The sequence below is a fragment of the Larus michahellis genome, chromosome 1, assembly GCF_964199755.1.
Source record: "Larus michahellis chromosome 1, bLarMic1.1, whole genome shotgun sequence".
Taxonomy (NCBI): Eukaryota; Metazoa; Chordata; class Aves; order Charadriiformes; family Laridae; genus Larus; species Larus michahellis.
Window position 1 is genome coordinate 104,429,046 of NC_133896.1, and position 21,116 is coordinate 104,450,161.

The window sequence follows — 21,116 nt, forward strand, 5'->3', positions numbered from 1 at the left end:
CTGACTATGTTCTAAAATATATTGGTATTACAACTACAAAAGAAGCAAAAAAGAAAAAGTCACTCTGACTCATAGAATATAGACCAAGTTTTCTATATCACTATTGTTTAAGCTAAGATACCAGATTATTTAATAAACACAAGACTCAGTGAAGGGTTGAAGATACTGCACTGAATTGGACTTTGCTTTCAAAGCGAAGGCAATTAAAATGAATTGGGTGTCAAAGTGACTTTGAAAATTGTCTCTTTAAATGGGAGGATCTTGCCCAGTGTTGTTACTGGATGCAGAGCAGCCTCCTTTATTTCCCTCCTTCACCCTAAAATAAACAAAAACCCCTGGAATAGGCTGAAGATCTCACATGCAATTCATAACAAACAAAGTTTGGTTACTAAAACAGAAATTGTTAAAAACAACTTATTATTGTTTATTATTATTGATTACTGAAACTATTTGATCTTAACAATCAGTATATCCAAATACATGCAGTATTATCGAAGACAGAAGATGGACTTGATATAGTTTGCGAGACAAGAATTCATTTTAACCACATATATTTTGTAATAACCCTTTTATAGTACACAGCTGAATAAAATATACCTAACACTAAATAGTGTGCAGTGGGAATGAACTGAGGAACAAAGCTCTCCCCATTAGGAAGAAAGCTTGCAGTGATACCTCCAGTCCCCTCATTAAAAAGGCTGCACTGCCATGCATCCTCTGTGTAAAATTTTAATTGAAGCCAACACCGTTTTCCCACATGGAATGCTTGCAGACAACTGTGGTCTAAAACTGGTGATCCGTACTGGAAATTAAAATAATATCTACTCAACTATTCTCTTTGCTTATACAGTCTTCATTATTAATTGTGCAGGTTCTATACACAAAATAATTGCAGACCAATTTGTGGTCTGCATGGTGGCGTTTCTTTTTAGCTTTGCAGTGTGAATTATATGTACTTCTAGCTTTCCCCCTGCAAAAAACTACTATCTATCTCACAGATATTCATCAGATAGATACTCACAGTTTCAGGATTATTTTCAAAGATTTCTCTGGCTTCTTCCTTATTGCATAATTCTTCAATGCACTCTCTTTCTAAGTTTCCCTTCTTACTTTCTTCCATAAAAGAATTTGCTCGACGTTTCCTCACCAGGAACTGAGAGGCGTACTGCTGAGACAAAACTTTGTAGAAACAAAGGAGCTCTGTTATTTATTTATTAACAGTTGAAAAACACTGTAAGCACTGAACAAATATGAGAATCTAACACAAAAATGTGAATTAAATGCTTAGTCAGGAGTTGCTGTTTGCAATCATTTTAGAAAATCTGGGCAAGAAATCCTAGGAGTCTGTTTTCTGTATGTAGGGTAGCTGTTTCTGACCAAAAAATCCTGAGTCATCAAAAAACCATTTGCGCAACGCTACGCCTGAAGCATAATTTAAATGTCATATTCAGGACAAGATATTTTTTTTAGCTATGGATATTCTAAATGTGAGATATGTGACCAATAAATGGAAAAATGCTGTGAAGCCTTTTATATTCTGATTCTACTTAACTTCTGAGAGATGAAAAATGTGTCTTATAAAATCAGGCTACCTGCTATATGTAATTAACATAAATGTTATTTTATTTTTCAGAACCATAAAGAACAAGACAAAGTAAAATGTGGGAATGATATCCTGAGAAATATCAAGGCAGACAACCTACAAATATAGTCACAATTTACCAAGACAAAATACAATCCTAACCAACTTTTATATTTCAGATCCGTCATGCTATCATAGAATCACAGAATTGGTTGGAAGGGACCCTTCAGATCACCTAGTCCAACCATCAACCTAAAACTCACAAAAACCATCACTAAACCATAACTCTAAGCACTACGTCTACCTGTCTTTTAAATATCTCCAGGGATAACGATTTCACCACTTCCATGGGCGGCCTGTTCCAATGCTTGATAACTCTTTCAGTGTAAAAATTTTTCCTAATATCTAATCTAAACCTCCCCTCACACAACTTGAGGCCGTTTCCTCTTGTATGTATGACGCCTTATGTGTCATTACTTGATTTTCATGTATCTTGTTATTGTCATCTTATTGACTTTTACACAAATTGTAAACAAATAAGCAAGTTGAGAAATCATATTAAAAATGAAAGATGCCCGTTTCCTTCGATGTTCTTTGTAGAGCACACAACACTACAGGAACAGCAACTAAATTAGACTTCCTTGTTAGTCTAATTTTTGGACATACCTTGTGATTAAGAGAAAAATGGATGAGCATAATTGGAAAAAGTCTAGCTCATAGGGTTAAAGAGCATGGCCAACGTATGTTAATTAGACAGCACCATACTTCTACACTTGCCCTTCTTTTATCAGCCTTTGCACAACTTAACCTCTCAGACTAGCACAACTGCATGAGGGTCATGACACCTGCAGTGAAAACCATATACAGTGTACACACGTATTCATCGCTAGTCTACCAAGAAGATCAATTCAAGCAGACACAGTCAATTCAGTACTGTTTATGAGCACGTAATACCTCAAACCCAAAGTGCCTTTACAAGACGTGCCAGCAGCCAAGTGCCAGAGAACAGCCTCCAAATGTCTGTGCTCTAACAGGAAAGAAAAAACTTAAAAAGTTTATTAGAAAGAGCAGTTAATGAGGCACAGAACTTGAAGCGAGAATAGCTTTCAGGTGACAGATGTAACGAAAACCATATCATCCTAAACACATTACTAAAGGTCTCTATCAAGTGATGGGGAACAGAACTTAAGCACTCTGAAGTGCTGCAACGCTGGAAAATGACCTGAAGAAACCCTTCTGTTACAGCATCCTAAATGTATTTGATGGTGGGATAAACGTGTCACTTCAAACTGATCTGTTTGCTTTCATTCTGCTAAGAATCTTTCTGGTAAGGCAATAGGTAAGATTTCCTGATGTAAGGTGGACCCTACTACAGCATACCCCTGAAGTTTTGAAGCACACCTTTATCTCAGAGGGCAACCGGCAAGTTGCTTAGAAATGCAAGGAGGATAAGTCAGCTTGTGCCCTTCCCCACTACTAAGCGTATGAGCAAGGGAGTTTGCTATTTGAGGATTCATTTCTTATATACGTGTTGATGTACATGGTGGTCTCACCGGAGAATGTAAAGAAGTCTGTAAGGTGACAACTGATCCTCTAGAAAGCTGGTCATGGAAAGAAAAGTCTTACCTTACTTTCTGGGCCCCCACTCCCAGAAATTCTTGGCACAAAAGAAATGATTCAATCCTGCTTTCTTCTTCTACTGTTTCCCACTTTCACGAATGTTAAGGTATGCCATAAGTACCTCTCAAGGGCTATTAACAACGCATTTCAAGAGCTGGATTTGGATTCTCTGGTTGTTACATATCCTTCATACAGCAGTTAGGAGAAGCTTTTTCTCAATCCACAAGCCCACCACTAACCTATCATCATCTGCCAGGAGACTGGCAAAAGCACAGCAAGATCACAGGACAAGAAGGGCCTCATGAGAGCTCTTCTGAGCCCTAACTGCACTGGAAGCATACCCAGAAAAACATTTTGTTAATTTATTTATCACCAACTGTTGCTAGCAGTGTCATTTTCATTAATTTGGGTAAATGGCTGTATTTGTCATTACATAAAAGCAGGCTAATAAGAAGGATGCAGAAAGTCCATCTGTTGTGATGCAAAAGGAGTGACAACAAAATAGTAAAATTGTGCATTGTACCCACCGATTTTGTTTACGTTGGAGATTTCTACCAGCGCAAGCATGCTGACGTAGCTTTGGGGCAGAGGCTCTGTGGTGTAGATGAGGTCTAATTCATAGCTAACTTTAAACAATCTTGTTTTGACCTTTAGCTACATCATTCTCATTTTGACACAGTTTTTCAGTAAATAAAGCACAAGAAAATTCCAAGTGCAGGGAATGTTCTTGAGCACATTACACCAGATGTTACACTCCTACCTCATGTTTTCAATACAGTGGGGTAATGGAAACAGGTCTTTTCCCTGACATCCTGGTAGTTCAGCCTTCTCCTAAGGTGATTTCCTATGACTTCTGAGTTTAAATAAAACATGTAACTCGATGTAAATTACATATTTTTATTGCAAATATTTCAATTCCCATGCATGAAATTAGGATTGTATTTACTCAACTGGCTTTCCCTTACAAAGATTATGACAGGACCTTTATTAAAAAAAAACAACAAACAACCCAGATGATTGCTGCTCCTGCCAGTTTGATTACAGGAAACTCCAGCCCACTTCTGGCCCTGCCAAACCAATAGTTAACCCTTAAGGAACTCCGTGTGCTTCATTTGGTTATCACCGAAGCCTTATGGAATTCAATAGCTTTACGATTTCAGTAAGTGTTGTACAGACACTGTGTAGTGATTACTTATCAAGCACCTGTTTAGAAGTAATGCTACTGAAAAAGAAAAATAATGGGGGGAGAGGATGAGATTCACTGGTTTCTTACAGCTGTTTTGTAGTGCAGATGCAGCTAAAAACCTGCCTAAGTGGGCTAGTTAAACATAGCTAAGAGCTGCTTACCTAATTCCACAGTTGTGGAAAGCAGTTGTAGCCTACTAGTGCTCTCTGACCGCTAAACTGAATAAAAAGGACATGTGATACCACTGTAGAAAGTGGCATCATCTTGTTTGTACAGCTGTTATATTGCAATCAGCTCCATAGCTCCAGCCACTGGAGTCTCACGAAATGCTCATCAGTGACATAAGCTTTATGTAGACAACAAAATAAAGCCAACCAATTACTAATGTTTGCCAGTTCCTTCTCCATCTTATCCAAAATGTGTTGGGCCACTAGATGTTGGACCAAATGCAGACACACTAAGACTAGCAGAGAGGCAACTTTCCTTTATAGTTACTGAATGGTACAAGCTGCATTATGAAGATCTTTCTGTTTTCTCCCTTTTTTTCACTGTTCCAGAAATCCCTGGCCAGGAGCCAGGGACAGGAAAGCAACTACATGGACCACAGATATTTTGCATGAGTAGGACAACTTCTAATTTCCCACTGTTCATAAAAGAGAAAATTGACAAGGTATGCAACGGGGCAGATAAATGGAACAGAAAATGTGACGAAAACAGGAGAAAAGAACATTACGAAATATTTATTAGAAGATTTATTTTTAGGACCTGTTCAAAAATGCTATAAAATGAACTTTCATCTTTCCATACTGTTCCCTTCATAGTCAGAATCCCTAGCATTCAAACAGAAGTCCGAATAGTAAACATTAGTTTTTTCTTCTGTTTAATCATTAGTAAAAGACGTCAGAAACTGGCTTACTTTGAGCTCCAATTCTGCTTGTTCCAGATACATGTTGTCTTCTTTTAGTACTATGCTCAAAGACTATAGTGTCAAAGACCTAAGCTTTGATTTTTGTATTTATTTGTGGCAGCATGTAGTTCTTACTTAGGCTGATAGGTCTGAACTTATCAAGAGAGTCCAGGCTGCTTGTGTGGACTCCACAATAACGTCACTCTTCTGAGACCATGATCTATTGAGTAGTTTTCTTCCAAGCGAATCATAGAATGGTTTGGGGTAGAAGGGACCTTAAAGATCACGTAGTTCCAAGCCCCCTGCCATGGGCAGGAACACCTCCCACTACACCAGGTTACTCCAGTAATGTTTGTCCCATCCAGCCTGGCCTTGAACACTTTCAGGGATGGGCCATCCACAGCTTCTCTGGGCAACCTGTTCCAGTGCCTTACCACCCTCATGGTGAAAAATTTCTTCCTAATAACTGATCTAAACCTACCCTCTTCCAGTTTGAAGCCATTATCCTCATCCTATCACTGCACGCCCTTGTAAAAAGTCCCTCTCCAACTGTCCTGTACTTTGTACAGCTTTTTTTTTTACTAGAAAGCTCCTACGAGGTCTCCCCAGAGCCTTCTCTTCTCCAAGCTGAACAACCCCAACTTTTTCATCCTGTCTTCACAGGAGGGGTGCTCCAGCCTTCTGACAATGAGCCAAGAGCTATTTGAAGGCACAGCTCCGAGCTGCAGAGCTGCGTTTTCGTCCGCAAACGGCTTCTGAGCCGCGATCAGACTCCAAACTCCGCTGCCCCAACAGTAACGGCTGGCTTCGAGAAAGCAGCCAAAACCGATGGGATCAAGGCTCCCCGCCGCCGCAGCGGCCCGGTGGCACCTACCCGGGAAGGGAGGAAGGCGATGCACCGGACCGCGGGGATGGGCCGCCCCTCGCCTCGCTGCTGAGGCGCCCGCCTGCAACACCCCCGTCCCCACTCCCACGGGGGACGGAGCCGGCCCCCCGCTCGGCACCTCGCCCCCGGCCCCAAGGCGCCCCCGGCGCTGAGGGACGGGCGGTTGGGAGCGCGAGGGCCGCCAACGGACACCGGCCCGCGCTCCCCAGCCCTGCTGGCTCCCCCCCGCCCCAACCTCGCCTCACTCACAGGTCGCGGCCTCCGCGAGGGCGATGGCCACCGCCAGGCCCGCCAGCAGCGGGAGGCACCGCCTGCCCCGCGGCCTCATCGCTACCGGGGGGGGGCGGCCGGGACCGGGCACCGCGCCGTGACTGCGAGGCGCCTCCTCTGGGCGGCGGGGCCGGGCGAGCTCTCTGGGGGCGGGAGGGAGGGGCAGCGGGGCGGGGGGAGGCTGGGCCCTGTCCGGGTAGCGTTGTCCTGCGGGAGCGTCAACAGGGCGCCGGGCGCAGCGCTGCCGGCGGTTCGAGCCTGACCCGCGGCCGCGCCGCGCCGAGGGGCGGCCCCGAGCATCCTCCCCAGGGAGCAGCTCCCGCCGCGCACAACCAGCGAGAGGCGGCAAACCACGGAGGGCCCCGCACCGTCGGGAGAAGGGCGGAGCGGGGCCGGCGGCGGACAGTACTGTAGGGTCGCGCCGTTGTTTATTTTGGGGGGGCGGGGGGGAGACCGGGCACGGGGGATAGCGTTGCTGCCTCGCCCCCTTACAGCTGATTGGCTGATCCTCCCCGGGCACCGGGGTAGCTACCCGCTCCTATTGGTTAGCCGCGGGCCTGCCCTCCCCCGCCTCTCCGTCCGAGCATCGGTGTTGCCTGCCTTCGCGCTCCGCTGCTGCCGCCGCCAATTTTGTCCCTTCCCGGCGCCCGTCGGCGGTAACCAGGGGTTACCGGCCTGGTTACGCGTCCCCACTGCCTCGGAGATCGCGGCTTCGACCAATGAGAGGCTTCGCGTGAGCGGGGCGCCGGGCACGTGACCCTGGAGCGGCCGCGTCGGGCCCGGCGCGGCGGAGCCGAGCGGAGAATTCGCCGTCGCTGCCTTCCCCTTCCCCGCTCCCTGCCTTCGGACGCGGCCTCCCGCCGCTCGGCAGCAGCGCCAGGTCCCGCCGCCGCGGCGGGGTCGGTCTGCGCGGCGCGGAGCTGTTAGTGCCGTTAGCGCCGTTAGCGCGACCGGTGAGTGCCGCCGGGCGGCGGCTGCGGGGGGGCTGCCGGCCGCCCCGGGTACTGGTGTGGGGCGGCTGGTTGTGCGGCCCGGCCTTGCCCCGACCCGGCCTTGCCCCGACCCGGCCTTGCCCCGACCCGGCCTGTGTTTCCAGGAACGGCGTGTGCGGCGGGCTGCCGGCGGTGCCGCGGGAGAGGGGCGAGGGCTGGCGGCCGGGGGTCGGGGCTGAAGGCCGGGCGCCCCGCCGTGCGGCGGGGTGTCTTCTTTGGGTGCTTGCGCCTCCGAGGAGCGCCCGGAGTAAGTTTGCCCTCGGCGGGGCTGCGAAGTCTCCCGGGTGGGCTGGCGGGTGGTGCCGCCCCGCCGGGCTCGGGTCCGGCGTCCTGCTCGCTTCCCGACCGGCAGAACCCGGCTCCGGTTTCTTCAAGTCCTGGTCCATCGTCGCCACATAAAACACATGGGTGTGTGTCCGTAGTGACGGCCTCGGGCTGTTTGGCAGCCAGTTTGTAAGTCTTCAAGCAAGAAAATCTGCCAAGAAAATATACTTGGAGTAGATTTTCTCTGTAATGTTGATTTTTAAAAACCAAAAAATTACTCCCACAGTGGAAGAGAGAAGCAGAGGAAGTGTGCCTGAAAAAAAGTGACTGGATTTTAGGGCTTCTTTTTGGAAACACGAGGAGGGTAGGAACGTGACTGGAAAGTGCAAAACTGACTTGAACTGCTAGTCTTATAGTAACTTTTCATTACGGAAGAACTGGTAGTCCTAGAGCTATTTCTCACAAATACTTGTATGCTTCAGTCTCAAGACATTATAGTTCTTTCTTGCACGTCATGCACCTGTTAACTATGCTGCAGTTTTGGCAGAGAGGATGACATTGACGTTTTTGCTGAATATGCTTTCATCACTGCTCAATCCCTTGGTTTGCTCTTCAAAATATAATAGAATCATAGAATGGTGTGGGTGGGAAGGGACCTTAAAGATCGTCTAGTTCCAAACTCCCCTGCCACGGACAGGGACACCACACAGTAGTCCAGGTTGCTTAAAGCCCCAGTGTCTCACAACCCTCACAGTAAAGAATTTCTTCCTAATATCTAATTTAAATCTACCCTCTTTCAGTTTAAAACCATTGTCCATCATCCTGTCACTACACTCTCACACATATAAAGATAATGCAATACAACTAAAATACTGAGTTCTTACAATTAAAAGTTAAACAAGGAACATCACAGTAGGAAGTTAAATAATTAAACTTTATGAGGAGAGTCAGCTTTAAACATTTTTTAGTTATACTTTCTAGCAAAGTGAGAGCTTGTTATGACTGAAAAAATTCTCTATCGTAAAAGCCTCTACCAAAGGCAAAACATTTAATGTAAACTCTGACATTGAAATCTGTAAAAAGTGCTTGTTTTGTACTTTGATATGGAATTAGATAAACTTATTCATCAGATGACTTTGGATGTTGGACTTGTTGGTACCCAGTGCTTTGGATCACATAACATGCGGGCTGCTAAGTAGCTCTTGATCTAAATCTAGAGTGTAGAGTTAATGCAGTTGTCTGACATGTATTTCTTAGTCTCTGTAGTATAGGTTTTCTGTTCTCTTACCTAAAAATGTGATCTTTGACATTCTTGGTTGTTTACATTTGTGCTGACCTGCTAGCTAAATGGTATACTAGCTAAACGACACGGTTTTACAAATTTCTGAGCTTGTGGGTGTGTTGGTTTTCCTTCACCTCAACAAGCATAAAGAGTTCAGTCTGACAGATATAATAGCTGGAACAACTCCCTGAATGTTGTTAATGCAACGAATAAAATACATGGGGTATGTTCCATACATATTTCAGAGATCAATTTTTTGCTAGTTCAAGAAATGCAGTCTCTTCAAAACAGCATAATGCAATGTGATTTGCCTCTCTACCGTGATTTTCTCATCAGTGTTGAATGCCCTTTCTTTCTATAGCAGCATGTTTTGGACACTTTTAATCTTATTTGTTACCTCCTGCCCACCCCTCTTTGGGGTTTCGTATTTAGACAGAATTCCTCTGCTATGATGTAGTCGTCCTCTGCTTTTCACTGTTTAACAAGTTTTCTTCATCTCATGAATCCCATTTGAATGCTATGGGCCATATTTGTGCTTTAGAGCAATTTTGTGACAATTTGCAAAGCTAGACAATCTATATAATATGGAATGGGAATTGTTCTGTGATGATGCTCAGGCACCAAAAATGTTACGCTTCTGTCAGCGCATTGTTCATTGAGCTTTTACATTTTGCTTTTCAGCAGAACTAGCTGAAAATTTGTATAACTATGTTCTCAAAGTTAGCTTTGTTGGTACATGCTTGTGGGTTGGAGCACCATGTTCCACTGCATGTGAGGTTTTTTGGATTCTTCAGAGCCTGGTTTTAATACTTGTAATAGTTATAATCGTCTTGCTCTCCTTTTTAGGAACTTCTCTGCTCTTCACACATTAAGCTGTCCTGTGGAGAAGCTATTCTCAGGTGTTCTTGTATACTGGAGTATAAATGTTTAAAAAGTATCTGTTGTCTCTGCTCTGGAGGAAATCTGACCTGTTTCTGACATTGAATGGTAGCAGATCCACACAAAAGCATCCTTGAATACAGCAGCTTCATAAGATGAGGAGTTGTTCTCAGTTCCTACCTGTATAAATTATCTAAACCATCATAGTTTATTGGGGAGAAGATATGTTTGTTAGGGATAGTTCCTCAAATATTTTTTTTATTTTCATTGGTCTAGATTGGGAAGATGCAAACTTTGGAAAGTTATCATATGTAGTTATTCAGTTTTCTGCATAATTTGAAAATACCTTAGTTTGAGGTTATTTATAATTTAAAATATAAATGGAATTTCTTTAGGTTTTGTTTGTTTGTTAATTTTAAAAAGGAATTTTGAGAAACAAGCTTTAGGAAACTTGCTGTGGTAATTCAAAGTGTCACTCCTCTAGTTAATCTGCTCATGGAAGCCAGTTAGCAGTATGGAATATCTGTCTATATCTCAGCTGCTCTGATATGAATCCAGTTGTTTGGTTTTTTATTAGCTTAAGCTGCTGATCAAAATGGGAACTAAGGTGATATGAGCCTGTGAGCTGAGGTGATAGTGCACATTTTTCTGCAAGGGTTGTGATAATCTCTGAAGGAGAGATTGGTATGTCATTAACCACCATGCCCTGTCCCATGATATATGCATGGATATTATTCCCTTGTTCCATAGCCTCCCCACTTCCATGCCCCTTTCCCAAATAAGAACAGTTGATGACTTGGGACCCATCTCTGGAAGTGGTCTCTAAGGGCAGGATAAGTGGCATGTTGGATAGTTGGGTGCCAAGACCCACTTGGATTGGGTCACCACCACACTCGCCTCGTTCCTCATGAGACTCATCCTCCTGTGGTTCAAATGGTTCCTGCTGTACTGTTCCTGTCATGTACAACTCAAATCATGGGTTATTTTACCCCAAGCTTAAACCTCCTTGATATACACTCTGGATTTCCTCATCCTTCCACATTACCCACCAAGTGCACTTGGGATGTCGAGCAAAGATAATCCCACAAATGGCTTTGCCTTTTCCCAAGGGAGGAGAAATCCCCACTGCCTTTCTCAGCTGCTAACAAGTGCTGGACTTTAATATGCAGTAAAATAATCAAGTTCAGTGACCAGCACAGGACCCTGCCAATTAAAAACTATAACGTGCTCAGACCAAAGCTGTCATTATCTTGAGCCCCATATTGGGCACCAAGAAGGACTGTGGCGGATTGATCCTGGCCAACAGCTAAAGATGCACCCAGTGACTTGCTAGATGGGGAGAAGATAGATGATGACGACTTGTGGATAGAAATAATGGCAGTTTAATGGGGAGAGCAAAAACTGCATGCTTAAACAGAGCAAAAAGGAATTCAATCACTACTTCCCTTCAGTGGGCAGATGTTCAGCCGCTTTCTGGAAAGCAGGACCTCAGCATGCTTAATGGCTGCTTGGGAAGACAAACACAGTGAACGTTCCCCCTTCCTCCTTTTTTCCCTGAGCTATTTTTTTGCTGAGCGCAACATCATGTGGTGTGGAATATCCCTTCCGTTAGTTGGGGCCAGCTGTCTTGGCTGTGTCCCCTCCCAGCCTCTTGCTCACCCCAGCCTACTGGCTGGAGGAAGAGGTGGGTAGGGCAGAGTGGGGGAAAAAAAGAAAGCCTCAGTGCGGTGCAAGCACTGTCCAGTAATAGGCAGAATATTTGTGTGTTATCAGCAGTGTTTTAGCCAAAAATACAAAACACAGCACCATGAAGGCTGTTGCGAAAAAAAAAGTAGCAGCCAGACTGGGTACATCATCCTACCAGGGAAGTTGTGGATTTGAACTCGTGAAGTAAAATTGCCCAAAGCTTGCCAGTGAAAGGCCTTTACCTGAACAACTACTGTTTTTCGCAGTAGGATTATTGTAGCTGAATAAATAAGGGAATTTTGCATCATTGTGCACTTGACGGCATTGTTTGTGTAAGCATTACTGTTTCGTAGCTAAGTGTGCGTACAAAGACATAAACATGAACAGGATCGCACAGTTATTCTCCGTTGGTTGTTCCACAGAGCAGCATCAGAAAGAGTTCCTCTGTTTCTCTCTTCTGCTTGAAGAGTAGGAAGTGGGATTGTAAAATAATGGAAGTACTTGATACTTGTATTTGATTAAGTGACAATTACTAGATATTTAGCTGCCAGTTCCTCAAAGTACTCACTAGCAAACCCAGTTTCCTTGTTGTGGGATCTTTTCGTGTAAAAGAAATTGACAGTTAAATGAATATACTTAACTGGTAGGACATTCTTTGTTTGCTTTTAATGTCTTACCCTGTTGTGTTCTTAGAAGCCTTACTCATGCTTGAAATTGGTCCTTATTTTCAGTCAATCAGCAGAGCTGTGGGATATGTTTGCGAGGCAAACAGTGGAGTTTCATAGCTTGATGTGTCTTTCTACTCTCACGTTTCCTTATGTGCAGTAGTCTTGCATTATTATTTTGTATGAGTACTGTGTTGCTGCTGCCCAGATACGTAAAATGGGAGCAGATGAAGCATGAGAGGATGGAAAAGTGGAAGACATAATGAGACTGTCATGGGGCTGACTGAATATGACACACTCTGAATAAACAGGCTGCTGCTAGGGAAATGGCTTGCCTTGGTTATACATAGGTGCTAACTGTGTTTTGTTGTTTTTGTTGTTTTTTTTTCTCTCCCCTGCCCCATTCCATGCTAGCAGTGACAAGACAACATCTGGGCCTCTGCAGCAGTTTCTCTCCTGGTCTTCTTGGGTTGTTCTGGCCTGTCCACATTGTTTCTGTCACTGTCGTGGCTCTGGATGGCTAGTGAAGAGGGATGTTCAGTCTAATGGCCAATTGCTGCAGTTGGTTAAAACGGTGGCAGGAACCTATCAGGTAAACATGTGAAAGTATTTTACATTTCTGTGCTGACCTTCCCAAACTGTATTTCATGTCCTCTTGCCTATGTTTTACTGTATTTGTTATATAACATTGTTTCGTATTTTTTAATTCTAAGACAAAATCTGTCATTTTTTTCTCCAAGAGAGAATAAATACATCTTCTGAACTTAAAAATGAAATGTTAATCATCTCTAATTCAGGTGCTTTGTTTCCAACTTCAGGAGAGTATAAAGTTCAAAATATTTTCCTTTGCATGCTGTTTCTTCAAGTTGAGCATTGTGGGGTGATGCTAGAATGTTTATGTAAAGTTTATTTTTTTTTTTTGTCTTATTGTTTCAGTTTCTGCATTTTGAAATTCTGAAGTGTAATGTGTTAAAACACTTTGTTGTCAAGAGTAGACTGTAGCCCCGGTGTTTCTTAGTATTGTCTAAGTATCTTAATGCTGCATTTTGTGGGTAGCCTGGTGATCTGTTCTCATTTATGGAGTTGTACTGTTCTCGTTTGTTTCTGTTACTTTTACTTTGACATCCTGCATCTTTTTCCCTCCAATCAGCAGAGATGCACAGATAGCGCATAGTTTGTTTCAAACTATTGGCAAACTATGGGGAAGGGAAATAAAGGGTACACAACACTTATTCATACTCCAAGCTCATGTAGGAGGATTTGCTCTTTTATTCAGTGCTACATAGTTTAGGTTTTACAGAAGGTGCTGCTGTTCAAAGAACTGTATTGGATTGAATAGCTTTCTGATTATAGACAATTGTGAGTTTATAAATGTTCATGGCTGTTTTGGTTTTAGCTTACTTTTAAAGTATATTTTACTATGATCAGAGCTTTTTGGCTCTTCTGTAAGAACTTGCATAAATTATACTTCATATGTGATGCTATTGTAGTTTTAAGGCAGGAAATGACAATGGTTTTAGTATTCCTTCACTTAAAGGAGCATAAAATTGAGCAAATTCCTTTGACTTCTCTGAGTCTTTGTGAATAGGAAGAACAATGGAGGTATACACATAGATACGTTTTTCCTATTGTTTCACTTACAGTCCTATCCTGGGATAAATTCTGACCTGTATGCCAGTTTGCTAATGTGTTGTACATACTCAACACCACTGGTTTGCACATTTGCAGTCTAGATTCCTCCTGCTTGAAACGATGAGTACCATTGCTGCTTATTTGCAGCATCTGATGTTGTCTAGACAAGCGATGTATACTGTTGTTCAAATGCACTGGTTGAGTCAGAAATAAATTTCTAGTATAGGCACAACTTTGAGGCAGAGAGACAGTAAAAATACAGGGGAATGGAAATGAAATTACAAAAATTGTTAAGAGACCATGACCACACCAAAAAAAGGATAAAATTTACAGTACAGTGAAATTAAATTTCAGCAGGCAAAAACACCAGTTGAAAGCAAAATCATTGTCTCATGTGAAACTTACAGCACAATATTAGACCTCTCATTTCATACCTTGTTCTGCTGTTCTGTCTAATCAGATAGTTTGACATATTGAAAGCCAGATATGCAATTATAGCAATGCCTGCTACTTGGTATTTTGATACCCGTTCTTTCTACTACTTTGTCGTAAATTTGCTATGCTTGTATAAAAAAAACTTAATAAAATAAGTGATGTCTAGCTAGAGGAAAAAATATTTGAAAAATTTTTTTTTTTTTCTCCTCATGGAGGAAGGTGACACTAATAATGGTGGGTCTTGATAATGCTGGTAAAACTGCTACAGTCCGAGGAATTCAAGGAGGTAAGCGATTAATTTGTTTAACATCTAAATGGAGCATTGAAAGAGATAATATAATTACTGATTTTCGATCATTTTAATCTAAAAATGTTGCTTCACCTCTTAATTTATCTCTCCCTCTCATATTGTTGAAAGAAAATTTTGGTGATTGTACCAACATCAGTGAACTTTATAATAAAATCAGTGTTGTAAGTGGAGGAGGAAAAGGTCCAAAAGAAGGAAATTGCATGTGCATGTATATAACATAAAGGACGGTTCTAGTCATACATATTTTATATCATTATTTATTACAAGAAAAGCACTAGCAATTTTCTAGGCACTTACTTCAGTAAGAGATCACTTGATTTTGGAGGGTACTTTGCACCATCCAATGACACATGCAAGCAGGATATAATTTGAGATAAAACTTGTGCTTATGAAAACAAAAATTCTCTATGTGTTTGGTTTTCGTTGCATGTTTTTTGGGGTTTTCTTTGGATTTTTTTGTTTGTTTTTTTTCCTCTTGTGCGTTTGTCTTGCTAATTAACTTTCATCTTGTGTAATAACAAGAGTGTACTTAGTAGTGTTTTGGCAGACTGGGAAACTCCACCTTGACTTTCTGTATACGCATGTTATGTAAGTTCACAGACTTGCTAAAGTGTGAATAATTATGAATATCCTCTCATTTATATTCCTGAATCTTTGCCCTGACAATGTAGGTGCTTCGTTATTTAGCTTTCCATTCTGTTTCAAAACCAACTTTAATGCCTTTACTGGCTAAATGTGACAGTTATTTTTTTAAAGTCCTTTTTTTTTTTCTGGGAAAAATGGGATAAAGATGGGTATATCTAAAGGGAAACTCCTGGAAAAGATAGTTCTGACTTTCATGACTGTTTCCCAGCACTTGAATAGTGCTTGCCTTAGAAAGCAATTTTTTTCCTTAACAGGGTTTGCAGAGATTATAACCTTCAGTTAGTCTTCAGGGTTGATAAAACCGGTATTTTTGGTCATCCACCAGTCATACAGCCTATAGGAGGAGACTTCAGTTATGATTGCTGGGTTTTAGCAGAAACCAAATATATTTCAGTTCTGAGAACTCTTAAACCTGGGCAAATCAGCATGGTCACCGAAGTCATATTTGCCAAAATGAATCTGCAGCTTATATGGCAGACCCTGGTTTTGCACTGAAGACTGTTTATTATTGGAGACCTCACTGTAAAATTAGGAGCAGATGTTTCAGCAATATCCCCTTACGTTCAGCACCATCAATAACTTCCACCATTAACCAGACCTCATATTAACATTGTTCTGTCTTGCAAGAGCACATACTTACGGCTCACACTGCAAAACCTTCTTCAAAATAAAGTCTGCTGAGTTTTGAAGCTGTAGTTTCTCACAAATGGGGGTCCTGGACCCTCTCTTGCTGGAGTCTTGGCTTGCGCTGTTCTGGCCAAGGGGTCTGTTCTGAATCCCCATCTCGGCTGCGTGTGAAGGCTTCTCTCAAAAAAGGAACATGGTTGCAGAAGGCTGGTGGTGATTTAGCTTCTGCACTGCTCTTCAGAGCTCAGTGCTTTTGACCATGCTTTCATTTCTTCCTCTCAACAAGCTGAATTTTACATCTGTCTCTCCTGCCTTGGGCTACCAAGCTACATAAAACAGTTGAAGAGACCCAATGAACTCGCCCCTGTAGATACAGCTTACTGGTGTGACGCAACTACAGGCTTTCTTTGCCCTCTGGAGAGGGAGACAGCAAGCAAAAATATTAAATATAAAGCTATATTTTTTTGGCATATTGCATGTCAAACTAAAAAACAGAAAATAAAAATAAACAAACAAAGGCCAAAACCTGATATTGAATAAAGGGAATCAAGTAGTTTACATCTCAGAAGAACGTGGTTTCAGTCACTTCATCTCAGCCCTTGGTTTGAAGCTGTTTTGGCAACCATGAGGGATAAAGAATAAATTTGTCAGAGCAAAAGGCTTCTCGGGTCATAATGCATTAACTGTTTTGTTTGTTTTCCTTCTCAAACTTGGATTAACACCATACAAATGCTGTGTAACTGTTCAGATGGGAGCATTGGTGCTGAGGGGGAAAGTAAAAACTGCAATACACTGAACACCACTGCTAAATATTACATTTCTTTTGCTTTCTTCTGTCTTCCAGCCCCACCTTGGTGTTCCTATCTGAATTAATGTAAAGTAACTGGTTGAGAGACTAGTGCGTTAATTTGAAATCACCTGGGGAGAGAGAAAATCTTAATGTAAAAAATATGTGGTTAACAGTATGGTGTTACTTAACAGGGAGGGTTTGCTCCATGTTGTTAAGATGTGAATTTTGCTATGCGTATCGCAACATAAAATCCTCCTTAAATAACTAAAGATACTTTTTACTGAAGGCTGTCTTCTTTGAACTCTGACAGAGTCTCCTGAAGATGTGGCTCCAACAGTTGGGTTTTCCAAGATTGACCTTAAACAGGGACGCTTTGAAGTCACCATCTTTGATTTAGGAGGTGGAAAACGAATTCGGAATATCTGGAGAAATTACTATGCTGAATCCTACGGTGTAATATTTGTTGTGGATTCCAGTGACATTGCAAGAATGGAAGAAACAAAGCAAGCCATGATAGAAGTTTTAAACAGCCCCAAGATATCAGGAAAACCTGTGCTAGTGTAAGTAATGTTAATAAATGTTCTCCTAATAATCTGTAGTTTCGTGAATTTTGACCTTCAATGTACTATCTAAAGAGCTGGTTATGTATAGTATAAACATAAAGTACACTAATACTACTGTAACTTTAGCAGTTTTACAGTATTTTTGAAGTATTTATTTATGCAGCTCTTAGTATTGTACTAGTGAACAAAGTCTTCTCTCTCTCTCTTTCTCTCTCTCTCTCTCTCTCTCCATGGTGATATGCGGAATCCACTCAGTGCATCTGACATTTGATCTTATTTAGTCCTTCTCAGGGATATTTATTTCTCTTCTCTTTCATTAGTAGTGGAAAAATAATAAGTTGGGTTGGGTTTTTTTTTTTTTTACTCTTTAAAATTCTAATAATACTTGAAAAGGTATGATAGATTAAAGGCTTTGCAAGTTTGGCATGGCAACATGGTGTAAAAATAGTTACTATTTAGGCCTACACCAATTACTTAAATTGTAAATGGTTCTTTATATTCTGCAATACCAGTAATCTCTCAGCAATAAATATCTTTTTCACTTAACACATGGTGGTGCTGCTGATACATGATCAGCAAAAACTCATTAAAGAAGGCTTGCTTTAATAGTGTTTGGTATGTGCTTTTGTTTCAGTGCATGTGTTTTAATGAAAAAAAAACCCAAAGTTAAAGTTTCAAAAAGTCTAGAGAGGTTCTTTCAGGGAGTGGATAGATTCACGAACTTCTCTGCTTAAAAACTAGGTTTTGTAGAATATTGTAAATAATATATTTTATTAACTTCAGCCACACAAAAGTTGAGGACAAATGCCCTTTTGAAGTTACAAAATAAACTATGGAAGTTTAAAATGGTTTATCAGGACAACAACTTTGTCTGGTGGGCATAAGACCTCCATAATGCAGTAATGGCACATTTCTGTGATGTAAAGAATCTGTAAAGCTAAGAGGAGAGGCCTCTTACTTTTAATGCGTCGTCACTTTTAGTGATGATCTGGTGGTTTGAGGGGGGAAACTGGCTAATCTGTTTTGATCAAGTGGAGTGTAGTTCAGCAAGCTAATAGTGTATATGTTGAAAAATAGATTAGGTGTTAACTTCCATTGCTACCTGAATGTTATTAGTATAGGGAAGGCAATAAAACCAACTTGATGCAGCTAGTTTAACTCAAATCTGTTCTGAAAATGCAACTGTGACAGTTCACAGCTGTGCAGTATTTCTAAACAAATACAACTTTTAGTTTTGTTTTGTTTTTCCATAGAAATCTCTATGCCCTGATCCCATAATAGAGTTTATTTGGCTGTACGTGCAGAAAGCCCACTCACTTTCCTGGGACTTGATCCTGCTTTTTGATGCATGTCAGTAGCTAATCAGAAGGCAGAGTGTATTAACTGAGTCTAATGGTGACTAAACTAAGTTTGTCGATGTTATTGCTTTCTAATTGATTGAGCCTCAAGCCTTTGAACAGAATTTGGGCTGTGTTCCCATGAATTTGCAGTGTTCCAGTTCTGTGTAAGGGCCCGGTAGTTCTTGGTTTTATCCTCCCTATACGAGCCTGCATCTTGAGTTACAAATTCTTTCCTGTATTGTCTTTGTTTGCTGTTTGGTGTCTCTGTTCATGGCATAGCTGTGCTACTCTTGGCACGTTCAAATTATGTAAATCCTAGAATTTGTTCCAGTATTTGAAGTACTACTTTTGTTGAGAAGTAGGAGGGCTTGGTCAGTAAGTACTCACTGGTGTTTGTGGTATGGAAATAGAGTGCTTAGCAAATGAGATTAAACTGATCCCATGCACCTTCCCTTCCCTGAAGACACCTTTGGAGATGCAAACACCCATTGCTCATACTTGCCAAATAAAGAGTTCTGTGGTGTAATTTTTTTCCCTTAAGTCCCTAAAACTGAAAAATGAAAATGTATCAACAGCAAAAAAAAAAAAAAAAAAAAAGGAGGAAACATCAGATTTCCAAATTTGTGATGAAAGTTAGCCTCTTTTAATGTTTCCTTCTTCTAGGAATGTTCAGCTTTTGTTCTGTTTTTTGTTTTTTAGTAATGAGATATTTGGTACCCATATAGCAATAAGTTCTCTAACGTCTTGTGAAGTTTCTAATTAGTGCATTTTAGTCTGTGCATGTATGTGTGAAGCCCAGTATTTACTGAAAACAATATAGTGACCTCTGAGTATTAAGTCCAGGAAAGTTGAAGTTTACTTTCGGTAATTCCCTTCTCTCCCATGCTCTTGCAGTGCAGAACACAATCTATTTCTCTTTTCATAGAATATTGTTGTAATTTCGTGCCAGAAGAGAGAGACTCCTCCTCTGTTATTTTCATACTCTGCAAGTGTGTCTCTGGTCTGGATTACTGCTTTCCTCCAGCATATGAAATAAACAAGGAGAAGCAGAAAAACAGGTGTAATTTGCTTATTCTCTGCTGTCTGTAGGTGGACAGATTTCTCTGCTGTGTTATTTGTATGCTTAAATACAAAGCGCTTGCTCATTAGGGTTTTAATAATTACCAATTATCATCTAAAAGACTAATAAAAGAACTTCAACTCTAAAGGAATGAAAAGGAGTGAGCTATAACTTCAAAGTGTGTATGTGCTAAAGAATGACGAAAGAGGTATTGGTGACTTGATCAGAATGAAACAATTAAAATGTTTATACTGGATATTCATGTTTCTTTTTAAGCATAGATTGAACTAACGTGCCAAAATTTCAATAGGCAGCACTGAATTTTAGTCTAATGGTATTTACCCTAACTTACGCTGTATGCAGTATTTTGTACAGTGAAGTATATGTAAGTATGCTGTAAGATTGGATGCAAGTCCATTTTGGATTTTGAAGGCAGCAGTAGAAGTTGCTGTATATGCAGTATCAGGTGTATCACTGTGTGTACCTAGCATCTGCTTGTCTTTGAAATAACCTGCTCATTATGCCTTTTTTCTGTTTTGCCATTTTTTGTTCTTTTTTTGTGTGCTTCTGGTAGATTATAATCAAAAAGACAGAATTACTTTTTTTTTTTTTTGCATTTATGGGCTATCATCTATCTGGACAAAACTAATTTTGCCAGTTGGATTGGGGAAAAAGATGGACGCCTGAAATAAACCATTGCTCATCAGGCAATGAAATTAGTGTATGTGTAAAGGAACATTCCAGTTGGGTTATCAGTTTCATGTTTATGGCTGTGCTTTGTAATATTTTTGTTATTAGCTAATAAAACTTGGGAAGGAGTGATACTGGAGTGGTAGCAATGGTAATGAGGCAGGAATTTGCCTCTGGATAAGAATTCTGATCTGTCAGAGTTCTCTTCTTAATCTGCCCTTACACCACGGACTACCTCAGCACGTATAAAAGAGAAACTTGAAACAGAAATTGCATTCCTTGTTAGGTAAATTAACACTTAGTAGAACTTTCATCCCGTTTTACTTTTAGAGTTTCTGGTGTTCGGAACATTAGGATTTGGATTAACAAGAGTGTTGCTGTTGAATACTTTTAGAAAATTGGTTGTTCAATAATAATTCCAAGAGGAAATAAAATACAATTTGTATAACTGTACTAATAAATAAACACATTTCCTAATATGCTCACCTTTTCTTACATACTCTGACCTCTCTCACTAGTTCCTGAAGTTTTACTCTCTTTCTCCTTCTCTTCCCTTCCTCTATTCAGCGTTTCTTCTCTAGCTGGGTAAGCTCATGCTGTGTCTGGTTGTGGTGCAACAAGCGAAGTACTCAGCTGTCTGTTGCCTTTGAGAATAGGTAAAGTGAATGAATTAAAACTAGCTTTGGTCTCTCTTCTACCCTTATGAATTTGATATAGGTCAGGGGTATGGTTATTGTAGGAGCTAACTGTCCTTGCAAAAATGGTCTAGAAAAAGTAGTCGGGGGGGAAAAACCCTTTTTTACTC

General features: G+C 41.2%; 2 protein-coding genes across 12 annotated transcripts in view; one reads left to right on the plus strand and one right to left on the minus strand.

Annotated features, from left to right (window-relative positions):
- PROS1 (protein S) overlaps positions 1 to 6,597 on the minus strand; it is a 38,636-nt gene extending 32,039 nt beyond the window's left edge. The window contains exons 1-2 of the mRNA XM_074597702.1: positions 6,431 to 6,597; positions 1,022 to 1,179 (exon numbers count right to left, since the gene is read on the minus strand). Of these exons, the coding sequence (XP_074453803.1) occupies positions 1,022 to 1,179; positions 6,431 to 6,509 (237 nt within the window). The 5' untranslated portion in view covers positions 6,510 to 6,597. The remainder of the gene's footprint in view (positions 1 to 1,021; positions 1,180 to 6,430) is intronic.
- The window catches only part of ARL13B (ARF like GTPase 13B), a 73,043-nt gene that overhangs the window by 19,206 nt on the left and 32,721 nt on the right, over positions 1 to 21,116 (plus strand). For 5 of the 11 annotated variants that reach the window (XR_012588740.1, XM_074597767.1, XM_074597710.1 and 2 more), the window contains exons 1-4: positions 6,619 to 7,404; positions 12,634 to 12,811; positions 14,502 to 14,572; positions 16,969 to 17,218. Coding sequence is in view for 10 of the 11 variants with exons in the window: in XM_074597767.1 (XP_074453868.1) it covers positions 12,753 to 12,811; positions 14,502 to 14,572; positions 16,969 to 17,218 (380 nt within the window). In the remaining variant the exon portion in view is untranslated. Of the gene's footprint in view, positions 1 to 6,612; positions 7,405 to 12,633; positions 12,812 to 14,501; positions 14,573 to 16,968; positions 17,219 to 21,116 lie in introns of those variants that run through there. The other 6 variants (XM_074597722.1, XM_074597761.1, XM_074597741.1 and 3 more) reach the window with 5 other exon arrangements.